Source organism: Musca domestica, unplaced genomic scaffold (genome assembly GCF_030504385.1).
Source record: "Musca domestica strain aabys unplaced genomic scaffold, Musca_domestica.polishedcontigs.V.1.1 13, whole genome shotgun sequence".
Classification (NCBI taxonomy): Eukaryota; Metazoa; Arthropoda; class Insecta; order Diptera; family Muscidae; genus Musca; species Musca domestica.
In genome coordinates this window covers 13,070,276-13,091,901 of record NW_026712172.1, presented here as the reverse complement: position 1 = coordinate 13,091,901, position 21,626 = coordinate 13,070,276, and the positions used below count along the sequence as shown (strand labels likewise).

The 21,626-nt window shown below is 36.6% G+C and overlaps 2 protein-coding genes and 1 long non-coding RNA gene across 3 annotated transcripts; 2 read left to right on the top strand and 1 right to left on the bottom strand.

The window, feature by feature from the left end:
• Positions 1–1,699: 1,699 nt before the first annotated feature.
• On the top strand, positions 1,700–2,283 carry LOC109612964 (uncharacterized). Its single transcript, XR_002194759.2, has 3 exons — positions 1,700–1,882; positions 1,951–2,127; positions 2,195–2,283. It is a non-coding gene; the product is annotated as an uncharacterized LOC109612964 (long non-coding RNA).
• A 3,967-nt stretch (positions 2,284–6,250) lies between these two features.
• LOC101895558 (leucine-zipper-like transcriptional regulator 1 homolog) lies at positions 6,251–12,073 on the top strand. Its single transcript, XM_005185524.4, has 10 exons — positions 6,251–6,518; positions 8,192–8,413; positions 8,483–8,921; positions 8,987–9,295; positions 9,363–9,477; positions 9,896–10,059; positions 10,121–10,945; positions 11,012–11,190; positions 11,266–11,444; positions 11,514–12,073. Exons 2-10 carry the CDS (start codon positions 8,353–8,355, stop codon positions 11,916–11,918), a joined length of 2,676 nt encoding a protein of 891 aa, XP_005185581.3. The 5' UTR covers positions 6,251–6,518; positions 8,192–8,352; the 3' UTR covers positions 11,919–12,073.
• Positions 12,074–13,576: 1,503 nt separating this feature from the next.
• Positions 13,577–18,336, bottom strand: LOC101895258 (putative ATP-dependent RNA helicase DHX57). The gene is made up of 6 exons (XM_005185522.4): positions 18,168–18,336; positions 17,823–17,993; positions 15,499–17,763; positions 14,684–15,440; positions 14,428–14,626; positions 13,577–14,366 (listed from the first exon to the last, which is right to left on the bottom strand). Exons 2-6 carry the CDS (start codon positions 17,891–17,893, stop codon positions 13,801–13,803), a joined length of 3,858 nt encoding a protein of 1,285 aa, XP_005185579.2. The 5' UTR covers positions 17,894–17,993; positions 18,168–18,336; the 3' UTR covers positions 13,577–13,800.
• Positions 18,337–21,626: the final 3,290 nt, after the last annotated feature.

Here is a 21,626-nt window from a genome sequence, read left to right as displayed (position 1 = left end):
ATGCCTGGTTGCGAAGTAAAATATCGCCTGTGTTTCTGGCACACACACACACATAGATATAGAAAAGTAGTAAATACAATTCAAGAGAGAGACATGACAAACATGAAAATGAGAGAGAGAGGTTTTATTTATATAGAGCTATGTATGTACGAATATGTGTATACAGTGTTCAGGCACTTATCGAATTTTTACCTTTGAACAAATTGTACCTGTGTATAATTAAAACAACAATTGCATTACAGGCATTAATTTTGATTGGGGACATATGGCAATTGCAATTTTGGAATAACTCCATTTTAATAGTAAAAACGTGTTAAGAATCTTGTAAAGAGATAAACAAATGTATTTTACTATATCTCTGCAACAAGGCAGGTGAACATAAGTAGGTAATACGTGTCTTGGAAAACAACAGCAAATCTCTGAAAAGTATTCCAAACTACAGAGTAAATAGATTAGCTGTTATAACGTAATTTTATGTTTAAAGATTAATGTATACACAGCCAAAAAGACCACCACTACTTTAACTCCCTCGTTAATTATGGGGATGACGTTTCTTCATACATAATTTTTATGGCGTCATGGTTAAACAGGTGTACGTACGTATGTACCGATTTAAAAGATTTTCCATCACTGATTTAAAATTGTATTTACACTCTCCCAATACACCCAATCACGAGATAATTGTTAATTATTGTAGTTCTATTTTTATCAAGCGCACAGTGACTCAAAACATGCCTAATTTAGACTCATTGAAAAAACAATTGTCAACAAGAACAACGTGCCTACAAAAGATAGTCTTATTTCAGTAACTATATGCTCTCATGGTAGAATATGTTTAAATTTTTTTTTCAAAAATTATTCATTTGACAATATTTTATTGTCAAAAGTGGTATTTATACACAAATCAGAGATGGGAACCTGTTTTTATGTAGTGAAAAGTGACAAGGTAAATTACAGAAAATTCAGAGATGGGAATGCTTATTTGAAATGACTTTACTTTTTTAATTTTACCATGTATGCTCTGTTCCAGAAATGCAAGAATGTAATGCGTATCTCCTTTATGATATCGAAACAATTGAAAAAATAGTACATTCTTGCAGGTTTTGGAACAGAGCAATCAAATATTGTTTTTAACTCAGTCCAATGTACTTTATTTGTTCTATTTTTACTTTGTAGATTATTGGTTCTATTTTTATCGGACGCACAGCGACTCAAAGCAAGTGGAATTCAGTCTCATTAATTATAAAATTAAAAATGTTTTATTTATGTTTGTCTTAAATTGCATGGCATAATTACAGAAGGTAAAACAAAGCTACCCCCCTAAATATTTTTTTCTTTTGGTGCCTTTATATGTGTGCATTGTTTTGAATAAAAAGTACAATAATTTGAAAGTATTTCAAAATAAATGCAAATTTTCGACGTAGATGGGTAACAAATTTACAATTTTGTGATAACTACTATTTTAGATTCAATCTTGTGGAGTAACCATGAAATTCAATATAGGAATTTTGTTCAAAAAAAAAAAAAAACAGCCTGTTGCATATTTAAAAGTCTATTTGACACTAGACTCCAGCACAGAGTTTAATTTTTTTTGTTTCTTTGAAGTTGAGCAAACTTTCTTATTGTAAACATTAAAAGTGTAAAATATATTTAAAAAGTGTAAGTTAATTTGATTTTTTATAAGGAAAATGTCAGCAAATGAAATAAAAACATAGAAAAGAGGCAGAAAATTTAATTTTGGAAAAAAGAAATTAAACTGAAGACGAGAATTATGAAGATAATGTTCAGGAACGTGAAAAGAAATTTGAAGAGCGTGAGGAGCCAATTTTCGTATGCCTTCGATGATTTGGTGCAGCAAAATGAGGCAATACTCAAACAATATGTGAGTATTTCATTATTACTAACTATTTAATTAACTACTTAACAAACTAATTATAAATAGTTGTATAGTTTTCCAATAACCTATTTTCAGAAAGAATTTATTGCCAAAACCGGCGGTGAAGGACCTGCACAATTTATTTGGTTCCAAAAGTTTTTTTTCAGATAATTTAGTCTGCCAATACAGCTGGATGGGGACCAATGTAAAGCCGAGTGAAGAAAATTCCATTTTAGTGACGATAATCAAAAGTAAGTATTTTTAACACGAATATAAAGTATTAGTAAAATGGACAAACGCTTAAATATTTTATTTCAGATATTTGTAATCTTAAATACAACAGCAATGGCAAGGATGTGTACACAAACCTTCAAAAAGATTTTGCTCACGCTAAAGAACATGTGAAAAAAATAACAAGTAAAAAAGCTGTAAGTTCGGCCGGGCCGAACTTTTAATACCCTCCACCATTTGGTACAAATTTGGCAATTTCCAAAAAAAAAAAAAAAAAAAAAAAAAATACATAAATAAAAAATAGTAAAATCCGTTAAGAATTCTGTTAAAACCTTAAAAATACCGAATGCTTATACGACGACGTGGACCTGCATAGGCAACATTTTTCATAACTTATTACAATATTTACATGCGAAACTTGAAGAAAAATCTGTTTATAATGTAGCTAAAATCATCAAAATTCCGAATATGGGGGGTACCGTTATATGGGGGCTATACGTAGACGTGGACCTGCACAGACAATTTTCTAGCATGGGCTGGATATCCATTACGAACTTCACATGCGAAATTTGAAACAATCCCGGTAAATAGTGTCGCTAAAATCATCAAAATGCCGAAAATGGGGGGGGGGGGGTACGGTATATGGGGGCTATATGAAGACGTGGACCTACATGGCCCATTTTCTGTTTTATGCTGCAGTATCTATTGCGAACTTCAAATACCAAATTTGGAACAATTCCGCTAAATAATGTCGCTAAAATCATCAAAATACCGAATATCGGGGGGTACCATTATATGGGGGCTACACGAAGACGTAGACCTGCACAGATAATTTTCTGTCTTACGCTGTAGTATCCCTTAAGAACTTCAAATGCCAAATTTGAAACAATTCCGGTGAATAATGTCGCTAAAATCATCAAAATACCGAATATCGGGAGGTACCGTTATATGGGGGCTATATGATAACTTGGACCTACATGGCCCATTTACGAACTTAACCTGCCTACTGGCAAAATATACATGTGTGCAAAATTTTAGCCTTCTATCTCAATTTGTTCGAAAGATAGCGTGATTACAACAGACAGACAGACAGACAGACGGACAGACAGACAGACAGACACACAGACAGACAGACGGACATGGCTAAATCGTCTTAGAATTTTACGCTGATCAAGAATATATATACTTTGTTGGGTCTGACATGAGTATTTCGAGGAGTTACAAACGGAATGACAAAATTAATATACCCTCCATAGTATGGTGGAGGGTATAAAAAGTTCGGATTAGAGTTCCTGATTTTTTATTTTTTTGCTATATTTTTTTTACTAAGTCTACAAAAAATGGCATTTAATGAAATTAAGAATGTTGTTTATATTACACATGAAAATGAACATGAAAATACTAGTAGAGATTATAATTATAAATTATTTTATTTTATTTAGAAATCACGTACGTAATACGTAAAAACGTAAACACTCATCTAAGTCTCATAAATGACTCGAATTTAAGACAAAGGTGAACTAAAAAAGATTCCTAAATGAGTGATATATGACACTTAAAAAACTAATAAATTTCTCACTAAAGACTCATAAATGATAAAAAAAATTACTTGAAACAGAGTCGAAAAAGATTCACAAATTAAGAGTATTAGCGCAATAAATGATTAGAAAACGATTCGAAAGACTTGTAGAATAATCAGAAAATGGTTGAAGAAGACTCTTTACTAATCTAGAGGAAGACTCATTTGTGATTTATTTAGAAGAGTAGCGGAAGGTCACGTTTTTCTCCCCACAAATATGTCTTTTATGATCAGAAAATGCGCTCATATTCCAGCTTTTTAATCGCCCAACAGGATCAAAAAAGACTAGAGATTTAATTAATAATTTCAAAAAATGCTGACTGGGCGATTACAATTTATTTCTGAAGTCGGCACACTTCTGCCAATTTTGTGTATGTATTTATTGTTTTGAAAAATAAAAACACAATATTTTCAAAATCAATGATTGGAATAAACGTAGATTGATGTGCGCGCTTTGAATATATTAACCAGTTTAGCCATGGAATTGAAAGATTGGACGATCTGTATCATATTTTTGAAATAAAATCCAGGCACTTCATTCATTTTTCGCTTTATTTAAATCATTTTAAAAATTAGGAAAAATGTGAAATCAATGAAAACACCTTGTTGCATAAAATTTTGAATAATTTTGACAGGAAGCAGGCATAGCCTCAGAGCTGTATTTCTATAGTTATATGAAGCTGTTCTACCTCCTTATTGTACCTCCTTATCTACCAATTACAAAAAGCTTGCCACATCTCTGTAAAAAAATCATTTATTTTAACGCAAAGATGTAATAATGAAAACCCGATAATGTGAACGTGTCCTTTACTTTTCCCAAAGTAAAGGATAACTTTGGGAAAAGTAAAGGACACGTTCACATTATCGGGTTTTCATTATTACATCTTTGCGTTAAAATAAATGATTTTTTTACCGAGATGTGTCAAGCTTTTTGTAATTGGTAGACGCTGCATTTTTTCACTATGGAATCTTCATTTTAGTTTAAAAATAATAAACAAAAGAAAATTTGTAATTAATTTCATGAAATAAATCTATAATTCAGTTCTTCAATATAAAATAAACGATTAGGGTTATCAATTTTTTTATTTAAATACATTTTGCTGTTATTGTCACATTATCAATATAAATTCAGTAAACTTTACGTTAAAAGATAAAGGGAAGATGGTCCGACCTTTTGCTTATCGGACAGTTAATACTTAAATGAAACTAGCTGAACTTGCTTCCGAACGAAATGAAGTAGATTCATAAATTTTACTCAAAATCATATTATGTCTGCAGGAGTTTTGGTATTGAAAATGGGTGATGTAGGTTCACGTTTTCGTATAGCCCCCTTATAACATTCGGTATTTTGATGATTTTAGCGACATTATTCACGGGAATTATTCCAAATTTGGTATTTGAAGTTCGTAATGGTTGCTACAGCCTATGACAGAAAATTGTCTGTGTAGGTCCACGTCTTCGTATAGCCCCCATAAAACGGTACCTTCCGATATTCGGTATTTTGATAATTTTTGCGATATTATTTATCGGAATTGTTTCAAATTCGGTATTTGAAGTTCGTAATGAATACTACAGCCTAAGACATAAAATTGCCTGTGCAGGTCCACGTCTTCGTACAGCCCCATATGACGGTACCCCCGGTATTTTGACGGATTATTCGGTATTTTGACGATTTTAGCGACATTTTCACCGGAATTGTTTCAAATTTGGTATTTGAAGTTCGTAATGAATACCATGGTACAATAAAAAGGTAAGGTAAAGCAAACAGCTGATTACAATTTTTTTCAAAGTGTGCCCGACTTCTGCCAATTTTGTGTATGTATTAATTGTTTTGAAAAATGAAAAAAAAAATTTTTTTTTCAAAACCAATGATTGGAAGACACATGAATTGCGGCTCACGCATTAAAGCTATTAACCAGTATAGCCATGAAATTGAAAGATTTAACAGTTAGGATCATATTTTTGAGAGAAAAATCCAGACATTTTATTAATTTTTCGCGCAATTTAACTCATTTTAAAAAATAGAAAATATGGTAAAAAAGAAAACAATAATTTTGAATGAGTCTGACAGGAAGCAGACCTCAGAGCTGTATTTTTGTAGTTTTTCGAAGCTGTTCTACCTCCTTATTGTACCATTATCAATACTACAGCCTAAGACAGAAAATTGTCTGAAAGAAAGTTGCCTATACAGTTCCACGTCGTCTGTTAGACCCTAATATGACGGCTACATTTGGTATTTTCAAGATTTATTTTTTTGAAAATTGCCATATTCGTTTCAAATGATGGAGGGTATTCAGCTTTCTTGTTTCTTGTTCCTTATAATTTGACATTAATATATCCATGATGTCACGCTGCTTATGTACCCACACCTTTAATGTAAATAAAGAAGACGCGCTCTTCGTTGTCACTCGTTCCTTCAGTAAACAGACTGCTTTGTTGTACGAAAATTCTGTCTCTAGAACCCTGCACAACGAAATTTTTGATCTTCTAGAACTCTTCACTCAATCGACGTTTTTGTTTTGATTATTCCTTTATCACACATTCGGCCCTTGTCAACTGCTTCTACTTTGTAATTTTAACTCCTCCGTGGGTGTCGGTTCAAGCTTTCTTCTCTTCTTAAGTGAATAAATATAAATATTAGAAAATTAAATTCATAAAATCTTGTGGTAGTGCATATCAGCAGAGTACCAACGAAATAAAGCATGAAAGGATGATATTTTCCTGAATGAGTAACAATAAGAAACAAAAGGAAGCTCCTATAAGGAAAAAAGTGAACATACATATACACAACACATTTGTGGATACAACTGTTTTCTATGAAAATTGGTAAAGGTATTGGTTGCGAAAAATGTGTGGTGGTTATGATCCCCAGTTCCGGTTAAAGGAATACTTCAGTTTTACAATTATTATATGATTTAAATAGAAATAATTCGGGCTTCTCTGGGCCCTCAAAAATGTTTAATCGATGAACGTCCGCCCACGGCCCCCCGAACGAAGCAGTGCTGAACTGGATTCCTGATTTTTCTACTTTTTTGGACAACTAATATTTGTCGTTGCCTTAAATGTTTCGGAACAACTCTAGTTTAGTAAAAACTCTTAGATTTTTTCGAAATTTTTTCCAGAGGTAGGTATTTTTACCCTGATCCCGGGAAACTATTTTTTTCTTGGGGGACGGACCCGGGACCCCAGATTTTTGACCCGAAAGTCCGGGATCAAGACCCCGCCTGGACCCGGATCCACTCACCCGATATAGACAATATGGGTATCGATTGAAAGCTTATGGAAATACCTATCCAACAAGTGGTCACATGAAGGAGTAAGTTGTCATGGTTCGGAAGTTATAGTCAAATTATCGATTTTTTGGACCCGGATTTTTTATGAAACCCCCAAAAAGTCAAAAAAGGGCCCATTATGGGGGTCAACAAAATTGTTTCCAAATTATAGCTGACACTCTTACCTTTCCAAAATGCTACAATTTGTGCTAATGCCTTTTTCGGTTCCAGAGATATAGGTCTTTCCATCCGCATAACCCTATTCTAACCAGTTCATTAAAATCATGTTTTTAATGAAAAAAGTGTTTATTTCGCGTAGCAGTCGTCGGAATAGCAAAGGTTTTCTAAATTTGGCACTTTTTGTAAATAGCCGGCCTTCGGCCGGGGCTTGAGATTTTCACCTATGGGTATGTCCGACACCGGCTATCGCGAACAAAAGGTTCATAATTTCGGCACTTTTTGTAAATAGCCGGCCTTCGGCCGGGGCTTGAGATTTTCTCCTCTAGGTATGTCCTACACCGGCTAACGCGAACCAAAGTTTTCTAAATTGGATACTTTTTGTAAGTAGCCGGCCTTCGGCCGGGGCTTGAGATTTTCTCCTCTGGGTATGTCCTAAACCGGCTAACGCGAACCAAAGTTTTCTAAATTTGACACTTTTTGTATATAGCCGGCCTTTGGCCGGGGCTTGAGATTTTCTCCTCTGGGTATGTCCCACACCGGCTAACGCGAACCAAAGTTTTCTAAATTTGACACTTTTTGTAAATAGCCGGCCTTCGGCCGGGGCTTGAGATTTTCACCTCTGGGTATGTCCCACACCGGCTAACGCGAACCAAAGTTTTCTAAATTGGATACCTTTTATTGTCTATATCGGGTAAGTGGATCGGGGTCTAGTCGGGGACTCAAACCCGGACTTTCGGGTCAAAAATCTGGGGTTCGAGGTCCGTCCCCCAAGAAAAAAATAGTTTCCCGGGATCACGGTTAAAATACCTACCACTGAAAAAATTTTCGAAAAAATTGAAGAGTTTTTACCAAACTAGAGTAAAGCCAATGTTTCTTTTAAATATGCAATAAACACAGCCTTTTTTAAAACAAGAATACATTTCGAAAAAGTGAATCTATTCAACACAGACAGAAAATATTATAGATTTCAATATTTTGCTACACCCCAATATTTGGCATTCCGTTGAAGATATAACATTTTTAACCTACTAATGTTTTGCTTATGTATTTCAGATCTGGTTGCTGCTCTGTATCTTGAGTTCAGGATAATCGAGTAAAGGATTTCAAAAATAACATATTAATTACAGCACAGAGCTCCCCAAAACTTTAACAAAGTGTCGAACAGTGAAAAGAATAAATCAAAAATAAAATCAAAAGTCTATGAACCCAAGTTGATGCTAAGGGCCATTTTAGGGTCGGATACGACCAACGACTCGCAGGAGGAACAGTCCCAGAGTATGTATTTTTGCATAAGCCTTTGTATATTCACTTCATTTCTAATTTATTTTTCACTTATCTCTACAGCTGCTTCCTCCTCCCACAGTAGCCGTCATTACAGTGGCGGTTCGAGCTGCCGCTCAATATCTTCAAGTGCGGTCTTGAGTGGATACACCCCATCTGCATCAACATCCAATAACGATTACGGTACTCCAGCAACCGTAGCACCATCCACTGGTCCCACACAGTGTGTAGCATGCGAAGCTGATAAACATCATCAACTACAACAGGCTCATCATTCACATCATTCGTCGGAGGGAGAGCGTAAAAGTCGCCGCAGCAGAATGTCACACTCTAGTTCAAGTTCAATGCGAGGCACCTCATCGCGTGGCTGTACATCGCACAATTCCAAGTCTGTGTCTCCGGGTAGTTACAGTTGTAATGCTTTAAATGTTGATTTCAGCACATACACTGCCACCCATCAGTGGTCCAAAATGTTGGAGTGTGCAGAATTTGTGGGTGCCAAGTAGGTGTTTAAAATCATTCAAATTTTAATCATATTTCACATATTCTTTCCTTTCCTTTTTGAAGGCGATCGAAGCACACCGTGGTGGCCTACAAAGATGCCATGTATGTCTTTGGCGGTGACAACGGCAAAACCATGCTCAATGATTTAATACGCTTTGGTGTTAAGGATAAGTCATGGGGTCGGGCTTGTGCCACAGGTACACCACCCGCTCCACGTTATCATCATTCGGCTGTCGTCTATGGCAACTCAATGTTCATTTTTGGTGGTTATACTGGCGATATTCACAGTAATTCGAATCTCACAAATAAAAATGATCTCTTCGAATATGAATTTCAACGCGCCATGTGGGTTGAATGGAAATTTTCAGGAAAGTAGGTATATGCAAAGGGTCAATGCAAAAGGCCAGCATGTTCAACATGATTCTTTAAAAAATTATAGAATGCCTGTACCACGTTCGGCTCATGGCGCTGCAGTGTATGATGATAAAATGTGGATATATGCCGGATATGATGGTAATGCTCGTTTAAATGATATGTGGACGTTGAATTTAACAGTAAGTAATAATTGTGAGATTTTGAAATTTACTTCATAAATTACAGCAGAATATGCACATCCAGATAAATTGGACAAATTTTGATTGAATGGTTTTATATTAAGAATAACATTTTTCGGGAGCCTAAATTCTTGACGAGTACAGAGTGTTTTATTTGGGCTGTTATTTTAGAGAGGCCTGACTACCATTGGTCGTATTTGCAGTGTATAATCTGTTCCAGAACTACAAGAATGTAAAAGTTTTCGCTGCGATAACCGATTTTCCCCTTATGATATGGAAACAATTGAAAACTAGGTTCTGTAGGTTGTGGAACAGAGTAGTTGATATTGTGAAGAAATGTTTATATTTTGTAAAATGTTTATGATTCAAACTGACGAAATAGGCACAAAAACTGAAGTTATCTTCTACATTCTAATAGGGAGAGAACCATCAATGGGAAGAAGTTGAACAAAAAGGAGACTGTCCACCTACATGCTGCAATTTCCCCGTGGCCGTAGCCCGTGACTGCATGTATGTCTTTTCCGGGCAAAGTGGCATGCAGATTACAAATTCCCTGTTCGAATTTAATTTCAAAACGTTAACGTAAGTATTTTGATCGATTTTATTTGCCACGAGTTTTATTAACCCTTTCTCCACCTTACAGTTGGCGTCGTATTGGCAACGAAAGTGTTTTGCGTGGTGTTAGCTCTCAACCTCCATCAAGACGTTATGGCCACACCATGGTCCATCATGATCGTTTTCTCTATGTATTTGGCGGCTCCGCTGACTCCACATTACCAAATGATTTGCATTACTACGATTTAGATACTCAAGTGTGGTCCATTATTCAACCAGAACCGAATTCTGACATACCTTCGGGTCGAGTATTCCACGCTAGTGCGGTTATAAGCGATGCCATGTATATTTTTGGTGGCACTGTCGATAATAGTGTACGACGTGGCGATACTTATCGTTTTCAATTCTCCAGTTATCCCAAATGCACGCTGCGTGATGATTATGGGAAATTTTTCAACGAAAAACAATTTTGTGATATTCAGTTTATACTAGGACCAGAAGAGGTGAAAATTATGGCCCATATTGCATTTGTCGCAGCCAGATCTAAATATTTGAGAACAAAGATATTGGCAGCCCGTGATGCTAGGCAACAGCAAATGGAAAAAGTCTTTGGCACAGGTTGTATAGAGGTACGGCCATGCTCGTCCTCCTCTAATCAAGGCCCGCTCTTGGAAGTACGTTTGCCCAATGCCAATCCAGAGGCATTTGAAATTATATTAAATTACATTTACACGGATCGTATAGATCTCAAGGAGTCGTATAACAAAAATATTATTATACTCATAACGGATATCTACCAACTGGCGGGATTATTTTTAATGCCGCGATTAGCTCATGGCTGTATACAGTATTTGGATTATAAGATAAATAAACAAAATGTTCTGGAGGCCCTGTACAATGCGGACAAGAAGAAGTGAGTTCATTATATTAAAGTTTAAATGAACTATTCAAATTAACAATTAACTATTTTTTTTTGTAGAATACAAATAGTCAAGGATCATTGCATGCAGTTTCTGGTAAAGGAAGAAAACTTTACCGATGTTGTTATGTCCAATGAATTTAGTGATTTGGACAAGCCTTTGTTGGTGGAAATTATACGCAAAAAATTAAGTCCAGGCAAACTAGTTGTGGTCGATCCTAATTTAGATAAAAACGTGGGTATGTTGACTTACCCGATGTAAATCGTGTTAATATATTATTGTTTTTAATTTATGATTTAATTTATTTGCCAAGGTACCACATTGGAAAGTGATATGGCCGTATTTTTGGAATCAACTGGCAAAGAATTTTGCGATATTAATCTGGTATTAGATGGCCAAGTAATAATGGCCCACAAATCTATACTTTCGGCTAGGACTCAATATTTCCAGGCAATGTTTAGGTCTTTTATGCCACCCGATAATACAGTTAATGTAAGTAGAAATGTTAAAGGATACCATTATTGTAATAAAGACATGGAATAACATAATTTTGTTTTTCAGATTTCTATTGGTGACATATTACCCTCGGTCGAAGCGTTCCAATCCCTATTACGTTACATATATTATGGTGAAACAAAATTACCACCCCAAGATGCACTCTATCTATTCCAAGCACCACATTTTTATGGTTTATCCAATAATCGTTTACATTCGTTTTGCAAATATTCCCTTGAACACAATATAACCTATGAGAATGTCCTTCAAACCTTGGAGGCATCAGATTATACGAAAATTTTCGATATTAAAGAGCATGCTCTCAAATTGATTGTTAAGGATTTTGCCCGAGTGGCGCGGCTACCGAAAATCGCATGTCTCTCGCGTGAATTGCTGTTGGAAATCATACGGGCGGTGGCCGATTCACATGGTGAATTCTTAACACGCATTAGTATTAATACAGATATCTGAAAATTGGTGTTATTACAGCCTGCTTTGCGTTTTCTATTGGCCTGGCTGCAAAGGGCGGGCAATAGCATACACAAAGCTGTATGACAGCGTAAAAATTGCAGTAGCAGTAGTAGTGTAACAACTAAAGAAAGTAGAAATATTGTCTCGAATTTTTATTTAATTGTCCAACCAAAACAAATGTTTATTTTTTGTTTCCTATATGTGTACTAAAGTGTTTTGTATTCAAAATATTATTTGCCTAGCTTAGATATGTGTGGTGTAGGTCTTTTTAAGAACACCTCTTTATATATCTGTTTATTATTTAGTTTTTCAATATTTTCGGTGGATATACTGCTGTTCATGGTATATTCTTATCCCAAAAATGTATCCTTTCCAAATGTCACTCTTAATTCAAAGTAGGTTTTATGTGTAATCCGTATCCTTCAACGTTTAAATGTGTACGTTATAATTGCCGATTTTATTTTATATTAAATATGAAATAAAATTAAAGCGTATTAAAATAAATATAACTAGCTATGATTGTTTAAAAAATGTAGAAAAATTGTTTAATTTTTTATTGGGAATAACTTTGAAATTGATATTAAAACAAGTAAAAAAAGCTGTCCGTTCAGCCGGGCCGAAAGAAATTTCAATATACCGAATATCGGAAGGTATCTTTATATGAGGGCTATATGAAGGCGTGAACCTGCACAGACAATTTTCTGTCATAGGCTGTAGTATCCGCTAGGAACTTCAAATACAAAATCTAAAACAATTCCGCTAAAATCATCAAAATACCGAATATCTGAAGGTACCCTTGTATGGAGGCTATACGAAGACGTGGACTTGCACAGACAATTTTCTGTCGTAGGCTGTAGTATCCATTACGAACTTCAAATACCGAATTTGAAACAATTCTGGTGAATACTGTCGCTAAAATCATCAAAATACCGAATATCGCGAGGTACCCTAATATGGGGGGCTATACCAAAACGTGGACCTACATGGCACATTTTCAATACGAAAAATCCTATAGACATAATATACATTTGAGAAAAATTTTATATAACTCTACTTCATTTCATTCGGAAGCTAGAGTGATTTCCACAGACGGATGGACGGGCATCGCTAAATCGACATAGAATTTTATGCTGATCGAGGTGTTACAAACGGAATTACAAACTTAACATGCCCTCCATACTATGACGGAGGGTATAAAAATGTACATAACAGCACATCGATACAGGGTGAGATGAAAAAACTGCATCCAACTTCAGACTGCTGTAATTTCTAAGCCACTCATCCGACAGCTTTAAAATGAATCCAAATGAATGCACGCGCCACCCAAGAATGGTTACAAAATGAGATTCCTCACTCAATTTCAAGCGCACAATGGTCACCAAAATTTCCCGATACCAATCCGTTGGACTATTGTGTCTGGAGTATTTTGGAAAGCAAGGTTGGCACTAAAAATACCAAATTGTCGATCACCTCAAGCAAGCGCTTCGCCGGGAATGGTCCAAAATACCGCAGAGCAACATTTGGGCAGCGTCATTCCCAGGAAATGAAGTATACATTTTGAATGTGACAAAAGGGAAGTATTTGACGAAGAAATACAGCCCACCTGAGAAATTTCACAATAAGATTCTAGCTATGTGACATCTTAAATAAACAAGAAGTACTGCAGCCAACACACATGTTTGTATTTTTATATTTATTGTTATAAAAAGTTACATTTCATTCAGAAAATAACATTAACAAGTATCAAAATGTTATATTATTGTATTTTATTTACACGAACATTTCTCTAAGAAAACGAACACAAAAACAAATAATCTCTTCCACAAAACAAAGAATAGTCAAGTTTCATTTGGTTTGACCAATTTTGGCTTAAATTTTCAATTCAATTATTGTGACCAATTAAGTAAATAATACTTTGTATAATTTTGCGACCGTTTTCATGATGCAATAAATTCAAACAGGGATCACGAATTTTCTCTTCCAGCAGCTTTAAAAGTTCCAAACGCAGACATTGTATCATTTCCGCTGTCTCGTGGTTGTGTGCCTTAATTATGATCCAGCCATCTTCTAGCAGGAAGAGAAAATCGCCATCGTGTAGTTCAACCTTTAAATCAGAACCAGCAAATAGAACAAGAGGCACTAATGGCAGCATACTGCATTCCCTGATGAAAATTCTAGAAGTTTTAACTTTTTCTTGATATACCAAAAATGGCGATTGGAAATTCCCGGTATCCGAATTAACCGATGATGGATGTATGGCCACATAACCATCTTCACGGGTCTTAAAACGTAAATCTTTGGCTGTGGCCAATTTTGGCATAGCTCCACCGGCTGTTTGTATATAACTGCGCTCCGGTGTTAGGATTTTTACAATATTCGGATAAAGAGAGGCACACAGTAAGGATATTAGAAGACGATTATTATCACCATTTATGTTCAGCTCCGTGCCTATTGCAAACAGTTTTTGTGATTATTATATATTGAAATTGGAAAACTTATCTTTTCTTACCCGTCAAATCCAAAATGGTGTCCTGAGCATTTTTACGTCTTCTTGGTACATTAATTGGAACAAATCCTATTGACACCAATAACTCTAAAAATTGATATTTAACTTCCGATATTGTTTGCAATGTCTTCAACGAAAGAAAATGTTCCTCAGCATAATTGCGACTGGCGAAGAAGTTACGCTTTGAAACCTCCAACCATTTCTAAAACATATCAAAAGTCACAACAATACATCCTTTAAAACCTGAGTAAAAACCTACCTTGTATGCAAGCAAACATGTTAAGTGATCACTATTGCATAGAGCAAACTCTCGTTTACGTCTCTCCGCTTCGGCTCTTTTGTTGAAAGGACTTACGAACGGAGATTTGTGAGACAAACAAGCGGCAATGGTTAAAACACTATCCAAACATTGAAAAATTGTTCCGAATAACATTAGCTTGCCTATCCGCACATCGACCGGCAATGCTGAAAGATGGTGACCCAATGGCGTAAGCTGTTGTTCTTCGTCTAGAGCTCCAACATCTTGTAAACGTGTAACAGCACCAATTATATTCTCCTCCGTGGGCGGTTCTAAAGTTTCTCCCAAAACTTCCACGACATTAAGACCCTGGAAATTGGGCAGCGTTTTTATTCGTAACACCAATTGCTCCAAGGGCACACGATGAATTTCCGGTATGGGTTGAGCCAAGAAATTGTACTTGAAACGATGTTGTGTATACAAATGTATGCAAACACCAGGCATAACACGGCCAGCACGACCTTTACGCTGATTGGCATTGGCTCGCGAAACATAGACCAATTCCAAAGACTCCATATTGCGATTCGAATCGAAGCGTTTTTCTTTCATAAGGCCATAGTCGACAACAAAAACACAGTCATCTATTGTCACAGAAGTTTCTGCTATATTTGTACTTAGTACAATTTTTCGTTTTCCCTTGGGGGCTGGACGGAAGACGGCAGCTTGTTCTTCACTGGATAGTGTTGAGTGCAAAGGTACTAAAATATATTTACCAGATCTGAAAGAAGAATCATTAGACGGTGTTGCTATTATTGCTATTAAATAAATCTACTAACCTTGGTCCGAACATATTGCTATCACAAAGAGCATCATGTACAGCTTGTATTTCTTGCAGGCCAGGCAAAAATATTAATATTGTACCTTCTCTTGGCCATTCATGTTCACCCTCTACAATGTATTTCAGAACAGACTCAATTAGTTCTGGATTGACTTTCATCGGCTCCATAAGATATATCGATTTACAAGTCTTCTTCGAGTAGTCTGCATAACGTGAATACATGGCTGATAAATTTAACTTCTCATCTTTAAGTTTGGCAGGCGGTGCGACATTTTCAGCTTTGATATCGGCATACTCCAACTCTCGCATCAACTCCTCCTCTTCCTTTTTACTAACCTTACGACTATATTGAGAATCACATTCCATTACATAATCACAACGTTCGAGTATGTCTTCAAGAAATAGCTGTTCCACAGGGAATGTTCTTCCAGGTATGTCTAATACCGGCACACCATTGAAGTATTCGGAGAAGAGTTTGGCGTTTAAGGTGGCTGACATCAGTATGACCTTCAGATCTGGCCTCAGTGGCAGTATGCGTTTGACTATCATAAGAAGAAAATCGGATTCTTCACTGCGTTCGTGTACTTCATCGATAATAATGTGGGTAACTGAGTCCAATAGAGGTTCGGATGCCAAACGTCTCAGCAGTATACCAGTCGTACAAAATGTTAACCTTGTGGCTGAGGATATTTTATTTTCTAGACGAATTTGATAGCCAACGGTTTGTCCTATTCTTTCAGCTCTTTCATCGGCAACACGTTCAGCCACACCTATGGCTGACAATCTTCTTGGCTGCGTACATATCACTTCGACGTGGGGCATTTTTTGCGAATTATCCAGCTGTGAAGCCTTAAAAAACCAGTTGTCCAATATAAATTGAGGGACCTGAGTAGATTTACCACAGCCTGTTTCTCCAGAAATAACCAATATTTGAGATGTTTCAAGCAAATTTAAAATATCCATCATTTTAGTAAAGGCTGGTAAGTTCTGTCTTGTTTTCATCATCTTTTGATATTTTTCATCTTTACGACGGTCCATGAAACGTTTTAATAGCTGGCGATCTTCTTTCTCCATCGATTCGGGATCTTTGCGAAAACCATCACCATGTGAGGTAAGACCTTTTTCATAGTGCGTTGGTAAATTTTCAAATTGTTTTACAATATCTTCCTTTTCCAAAGGATCTTCAACATAAAATATAGACTTATCGGGTCTGGGAAAGGGTTCTTGATCCAGATCTATGTTTTCGGAAAAACTTTCCATTTGTAGTAACTCGGAAATACTATAAACACAGGGTATGCCATCGCGGCAGGACTCTTGAGCCTCTCTGTAAAGCTTTCTCGCCAATTTCAGTCTTATTTCATTGGGGATGTCATGGCATGTGGTTTTAACATATACATAGGGAGCCTCATAGGGATATTTGGTGTTTGGAGGAAATCGAATCTCTAAATAAAACCATTTTTCATCTGACTCATCGGTTTTGTCTTTGCTTGCGGGTTTTTCAGGTATTACCGGTTCTGGTCGAATGTGGGCAAAACGACATTTTGGACCGAATCTGCAGGTACCTTTTTCATCGAAATTGCGACACCTTTGTGGTTCCTTGGGCTTTTTCACTGGCCTTTGATTAGAATTTTCTTTGGCCGCAGCAGCCTCGCGTGCCTTACGCACCTCCGAGGGACTATGCTGCAATAGATGCTCAATTTTAAATTTCAAATTCCAAACGGAATTCTTTTCTTTTTCTTCGAATATCTTATCATAAATAGATTCTAAAGCCTCCTTTTCATCACGACGCATATCAAGTAATTCGTTTTCTGTGAAATCCACTGATACTTCCTGCTGCTCATCCGCTATCTTCATGTATTTACGGAACAAAAGATTCAAGGTTTCATCCACGTTGCCATTACAATGATCATAGGCTTCCAGGCAATGACTAGAAGCGAATCCATAATTTTCCAATTTCAACAGAGCATAACGTCGTAATCTTTGTTCCGGACTTTCTGGATTTTTTTCGCCATCCAAAGCATTGTTATTTGAGGAGAAATTGGTAACAGACTGGACCACAAGTGTACCACGATCCTCCCAATAGGATTTTTTCATCCTACCACCTCGGTCTTTGTACTTGGAGGGATCATCCAAACGAAAATCGTCACCATGTATCGATCTTAATGTCTCCATGCACATTTTTTGTGAATCATCACTTAGACGTAGTACTTGCATTTCGGTTTTAAGTGTTACCTTTGAGGCGGGCACTTCCGCAGGTCTATTCCTAAATAAACATAAAGAAAATATTATGAAGGAATTTACAAATACTCGAAATTCACTTACGTTGAACGAACATCCTGCTGGATTGGACGCAAAAAGCAGTCGTCTATCAAACGTTGCGATCCTTCATCCATGGTTTCAAGCCGATCGTATATACTAAAGGTATCAATGTGTTGGTTCTACGAGCTGAGCTGGTCTCTTCTTCCAAAGAAAGCTGTGGAGCATTCTTTGCCTCTGTGAAATGTAAATCGAATATTATTGCAAATCAATTCCTTTCTTCACGTGTTCTTGTATATCTGTAGCATCTGTGTCATATGTAATGCCTCCACGGATCGTACTCGACGCAAAATTTTTGTCGGTTTCCCAAGGTGTTCCACATCACACATACACTGAACATTTGCACGTTACCTGCTATAAATCGTATTAACCTTGTGGCTTTGGTGGTACTCTACTGATTTAAACAAAGATGACAAAAAATTACGAAATTCCCTCTACTCTGGAAAAAAAACACAAATCTAAAGCGCCCATCGAAGCCACCGCAGCAAAGCTTTCACAAAAGGATGACTGAAACTACAGAGCCCTGAGCAGAAGCAGAGACAAGAGCGTAAATGTGTGATAAAGGTGGCGATGAAAACAAAAACAAAGATAAGGTTCTAAAAGACCGAAACATGGAAAGCAGTAGTAAGGGATCTAGAAACACATTTTCGGCAAGAAATCAGCTGATAGTTTATTGAGAACATAGCACAATCAATATGTGCCCCTTTGCCTGAATTTCCTTCAAAAACATTACTTAAACCATTCAATATCTCAATTCTGTGGCAAAACCATGGTAGAAGAATATAGGTAGACGCATAGACACAGGTGCTGGTACAATGAACTGTCAAACCAAATTTAAAAATTGTTAAAAAAAAACACGTATTATAATAACTTCCAAATGACGTCGTGGCTTAACTCTAGTTTAGTTAAAATTCTTCAATTTTTTTTCGACATTTTTCCAGTGGTAGGTATTTTTACCCTGATCCCGGGAAACTATTTTTTTCTAGTAAGCCCTTTTTTATTGGAAACATAATTTTAATGAACTGGTTAGAATCGGGTTATGCGGATTTAAAGACCCATATCTCTGCACCAGAAAAAGGTATTATCACAAATTTTGGCACAACTTTGTTGACTCCCCTAATAGCCTCTTTTTTTACTTTTTGGAGGTTTTATAAAAAATCCGGGTCCAAAAAATCGATAATTTGACAATAACTTCCGAAATACCTGACCACTTGTTGCAAACGACACCTATATTGTCTATATCGGCTAATTGGATCCGGGTCTAGTCGGGGTCTTGAACCCGGACTTTCGGGTCAAAAATCAAAAGACCCGGGTCTGTCCCCCAAGAAAAAAACAGTTCTCAAAATCAGGGTAAAAATACCGCCGCTCTCCTCTCCTATTAATCGCCTTGGCCATTAGAATTAATGCCGAATATTATAGCGAAAACAATCTGGAGGGTGTATTAAAGCCTTGGGCACGCAAACATTGGACATTCCAACAGGACTCAGCACCATCGCACTCAGGACGCGCCACCCAAGAATGGTTAGAAAATTAGGTACCTCGCTTCATTTCCAGCGCATAATGGCCACCAAAATCTCCAGATACCAACCCGTTGGACTATTGTGTCAGGAGTACTTTGAAAAACAAGTTTGCACTAAAAAATACCAAAGTGTCGATCACCTCAAGCAAGCGCTTCGCCAAATGGGCCAAAATACCACAGAGCAACATTTCGGCAGCATATGACGGTTTCATTTGCCGTTTGAAGGCCATAATTCGTGCCAAAGGTGGCCAATTCGAACAAATCTTAACTTACTCTAAAATTTGATGCTTTTTCCGACATTTTTTGCTTTCATTCAATACAAATTAAAACAAGTAAAAAAACATTAATTTCGGCCGGGCCAAACTTTTAATACCCTCCACCTTAGGGTAAAAGAAACATTAGAAGAAATGTGGCAAAAACCATTAAAATTCCGAATATCGGGAGGTACCGTTTTATAGGAGCTACACCAAAAGGTGGACCTATAATTACAATGTTTTGCCACACGAACTAGAACCCATTATTACCCACAAATACCAATTTTTAGACAAATCAGTGAAAAAATGTGGCAAAAACCATCAAAATACCGAATATCGGGAGGTACCGTTATATGGGGGCTATATCAAATCATGGACCCATGCATGCAATATTTCGCCACCGAAGCTGGAACCCATTATGACCAACAAATACCAATTTACAGACAAATCCGTGAAAAAATGTGGCAAAAATCATCCAATTACCGAATATCGGGAGGTACCGTTATAAGGGGGCTTTACCAAAACGTGGACCTACACATGCAATGTTTTGCCACACGCTCAGGGACCCATTATGACCCACAAATACCAATTTTTAGACAAATCAGTGAACAAATGTGGCAAAAACCATCAAAATACCGAATATCGGGAGGTACCGTTATATGGGGGCTATACCAAATCATGGGCCCATACATGCAATGTTTCGCCACCGGAGCTGGAAACCATTATGACCCACATATACCAATTTTTAGACAAATCCGTGAAAAAATGTGGCAAAAAAATATAAAATACCGAATATCGGGAGGTACCTTTATATGGGGGCTATACCACAACGTGGACCTATACATGCAATGTTTTGCCACACGCTCAGGGACCCGTTATGACCTACAAATACCAATTTTCAGACAAATCCGTGAAATAATGTGGCATAAATCATCAAAATACCGAATATCGGCAGGTACCGTTATATGGGGACTATACCAGAACGTGGACCGATATATCTCATTTTCAATACCAACCATCCTAGACACTATGCAAATAGCTCTGCTAAATTTTGGCCCTCTACGTCAAATAATGTGGGTTGTATCGTGATTTCAACAGACAGACAGACGGACAGACACACAGACAGACAGACGGACAGACAGACAGACGGACATCGTTAAATCGACTTAGAATTTTATGCTGATTATGAATATATATACTTTATGGGGTCTAAGACGAATATTTAAGGATGTTACAAACGGAATGACAAAGTTAATATACCCTCCTTTCCAAGGTGGAGGGTATAAAAATGTAAAAATTAGGGCGTTTGACTTTGTTGCAGTTGTTTTTTTATCTTACTCTGTAAAGCGCTTATTTGGCTGGCTTCTTCAGAAATGAACAAAGGAGCCTAGGGCCAAAATCGTCAAATAAGTCAACCTAAAACTCCTTTGTTTCTGTACGAAGAAGCCAGCCAAATTAGCGCTTTATGTATTCCCACATTTAAACTTTCAAATCACTTGTTGATGGCGCCCAATTATTATAGACTATTGTTTAGTGAGAAATGCCCCATCCGATTGCATTAAGATAGGTTAATGTTCGTCGACATTTATTTAAGATCTAATCGATGAAATATCCCTTCTAAATAGCACGTTTGATGTAAATATGTGATATCTTCCAGAACCTGCAAGAATTCATGGTACAATAAGGAGGTAGAACAGCTTCGTAAAACTACAGAAATACAGCCCTGAGGCTATGCCAGCTTCCTGTCAAATTTGCATGCAACAAGTTGTTTCCATTTATTCCATATTTTTAAAATCATTTAAAGAGCGGGAAATGAATAAAATGCCTCGATTTTCTATCAAAAATATGATCGGAACGGTTCTTTCTTTCAATTCCATGGAAAAATAGCTTTAATGCGCGTCTCGCAATTTACGCGTCTTCCAATTATTGATTTTGAAAATTTTCTACGATGGTAAAATTAAGCAGGTAAAGCCATTCCATATAAGCATTTCCATCTCTGCATTTTCTGTAATTTACCTTGTCACACACACATTTTAT

Coding starts and splice junctions, on each gene's coding strand:
- LOC101895558 (XM_005185524.4), top strand. CDS start 8,353: ATGCTAAGGGCCATTTTAGGGTCGGATACGACCAACGACTCGCAGGAG. Junction 10,060..10,120: donor TTTAATTTCAAAACGTTAAC/GTAAGTATTTTG, acceptor TCCACCTTACAG/TTGGCGTCGTATTGGCAACG. Junction 11,191..11,265: donor TAATTTAGATAAAAACGTGG/GTATGTTGACTT, acceptor TTATTTGCCAAG/GTACCACATTGGAAAGTGAT.
- LOC101895258 (XM_005185522.4), bottom strand. CDS start 17,893: ATGGATGAAGGATCGCAACGTTTGATAGACGACTGCTTTTTGCGTCCA. Junction 17,764..17,822: donor CAGCAGGATGTTCGTTCAAC/GTAAGTGAATTT, acceptor ATGTTTATTTAG/GAATAGACCTGCGGAAGTGC. Junction 15,441..15,498: donor AGCAATATGTTCGGACCAAG/GTTAGTAGATTT, acceptor TTCTTCTTTCAG/ATCTGGTAAATATATTTTAG.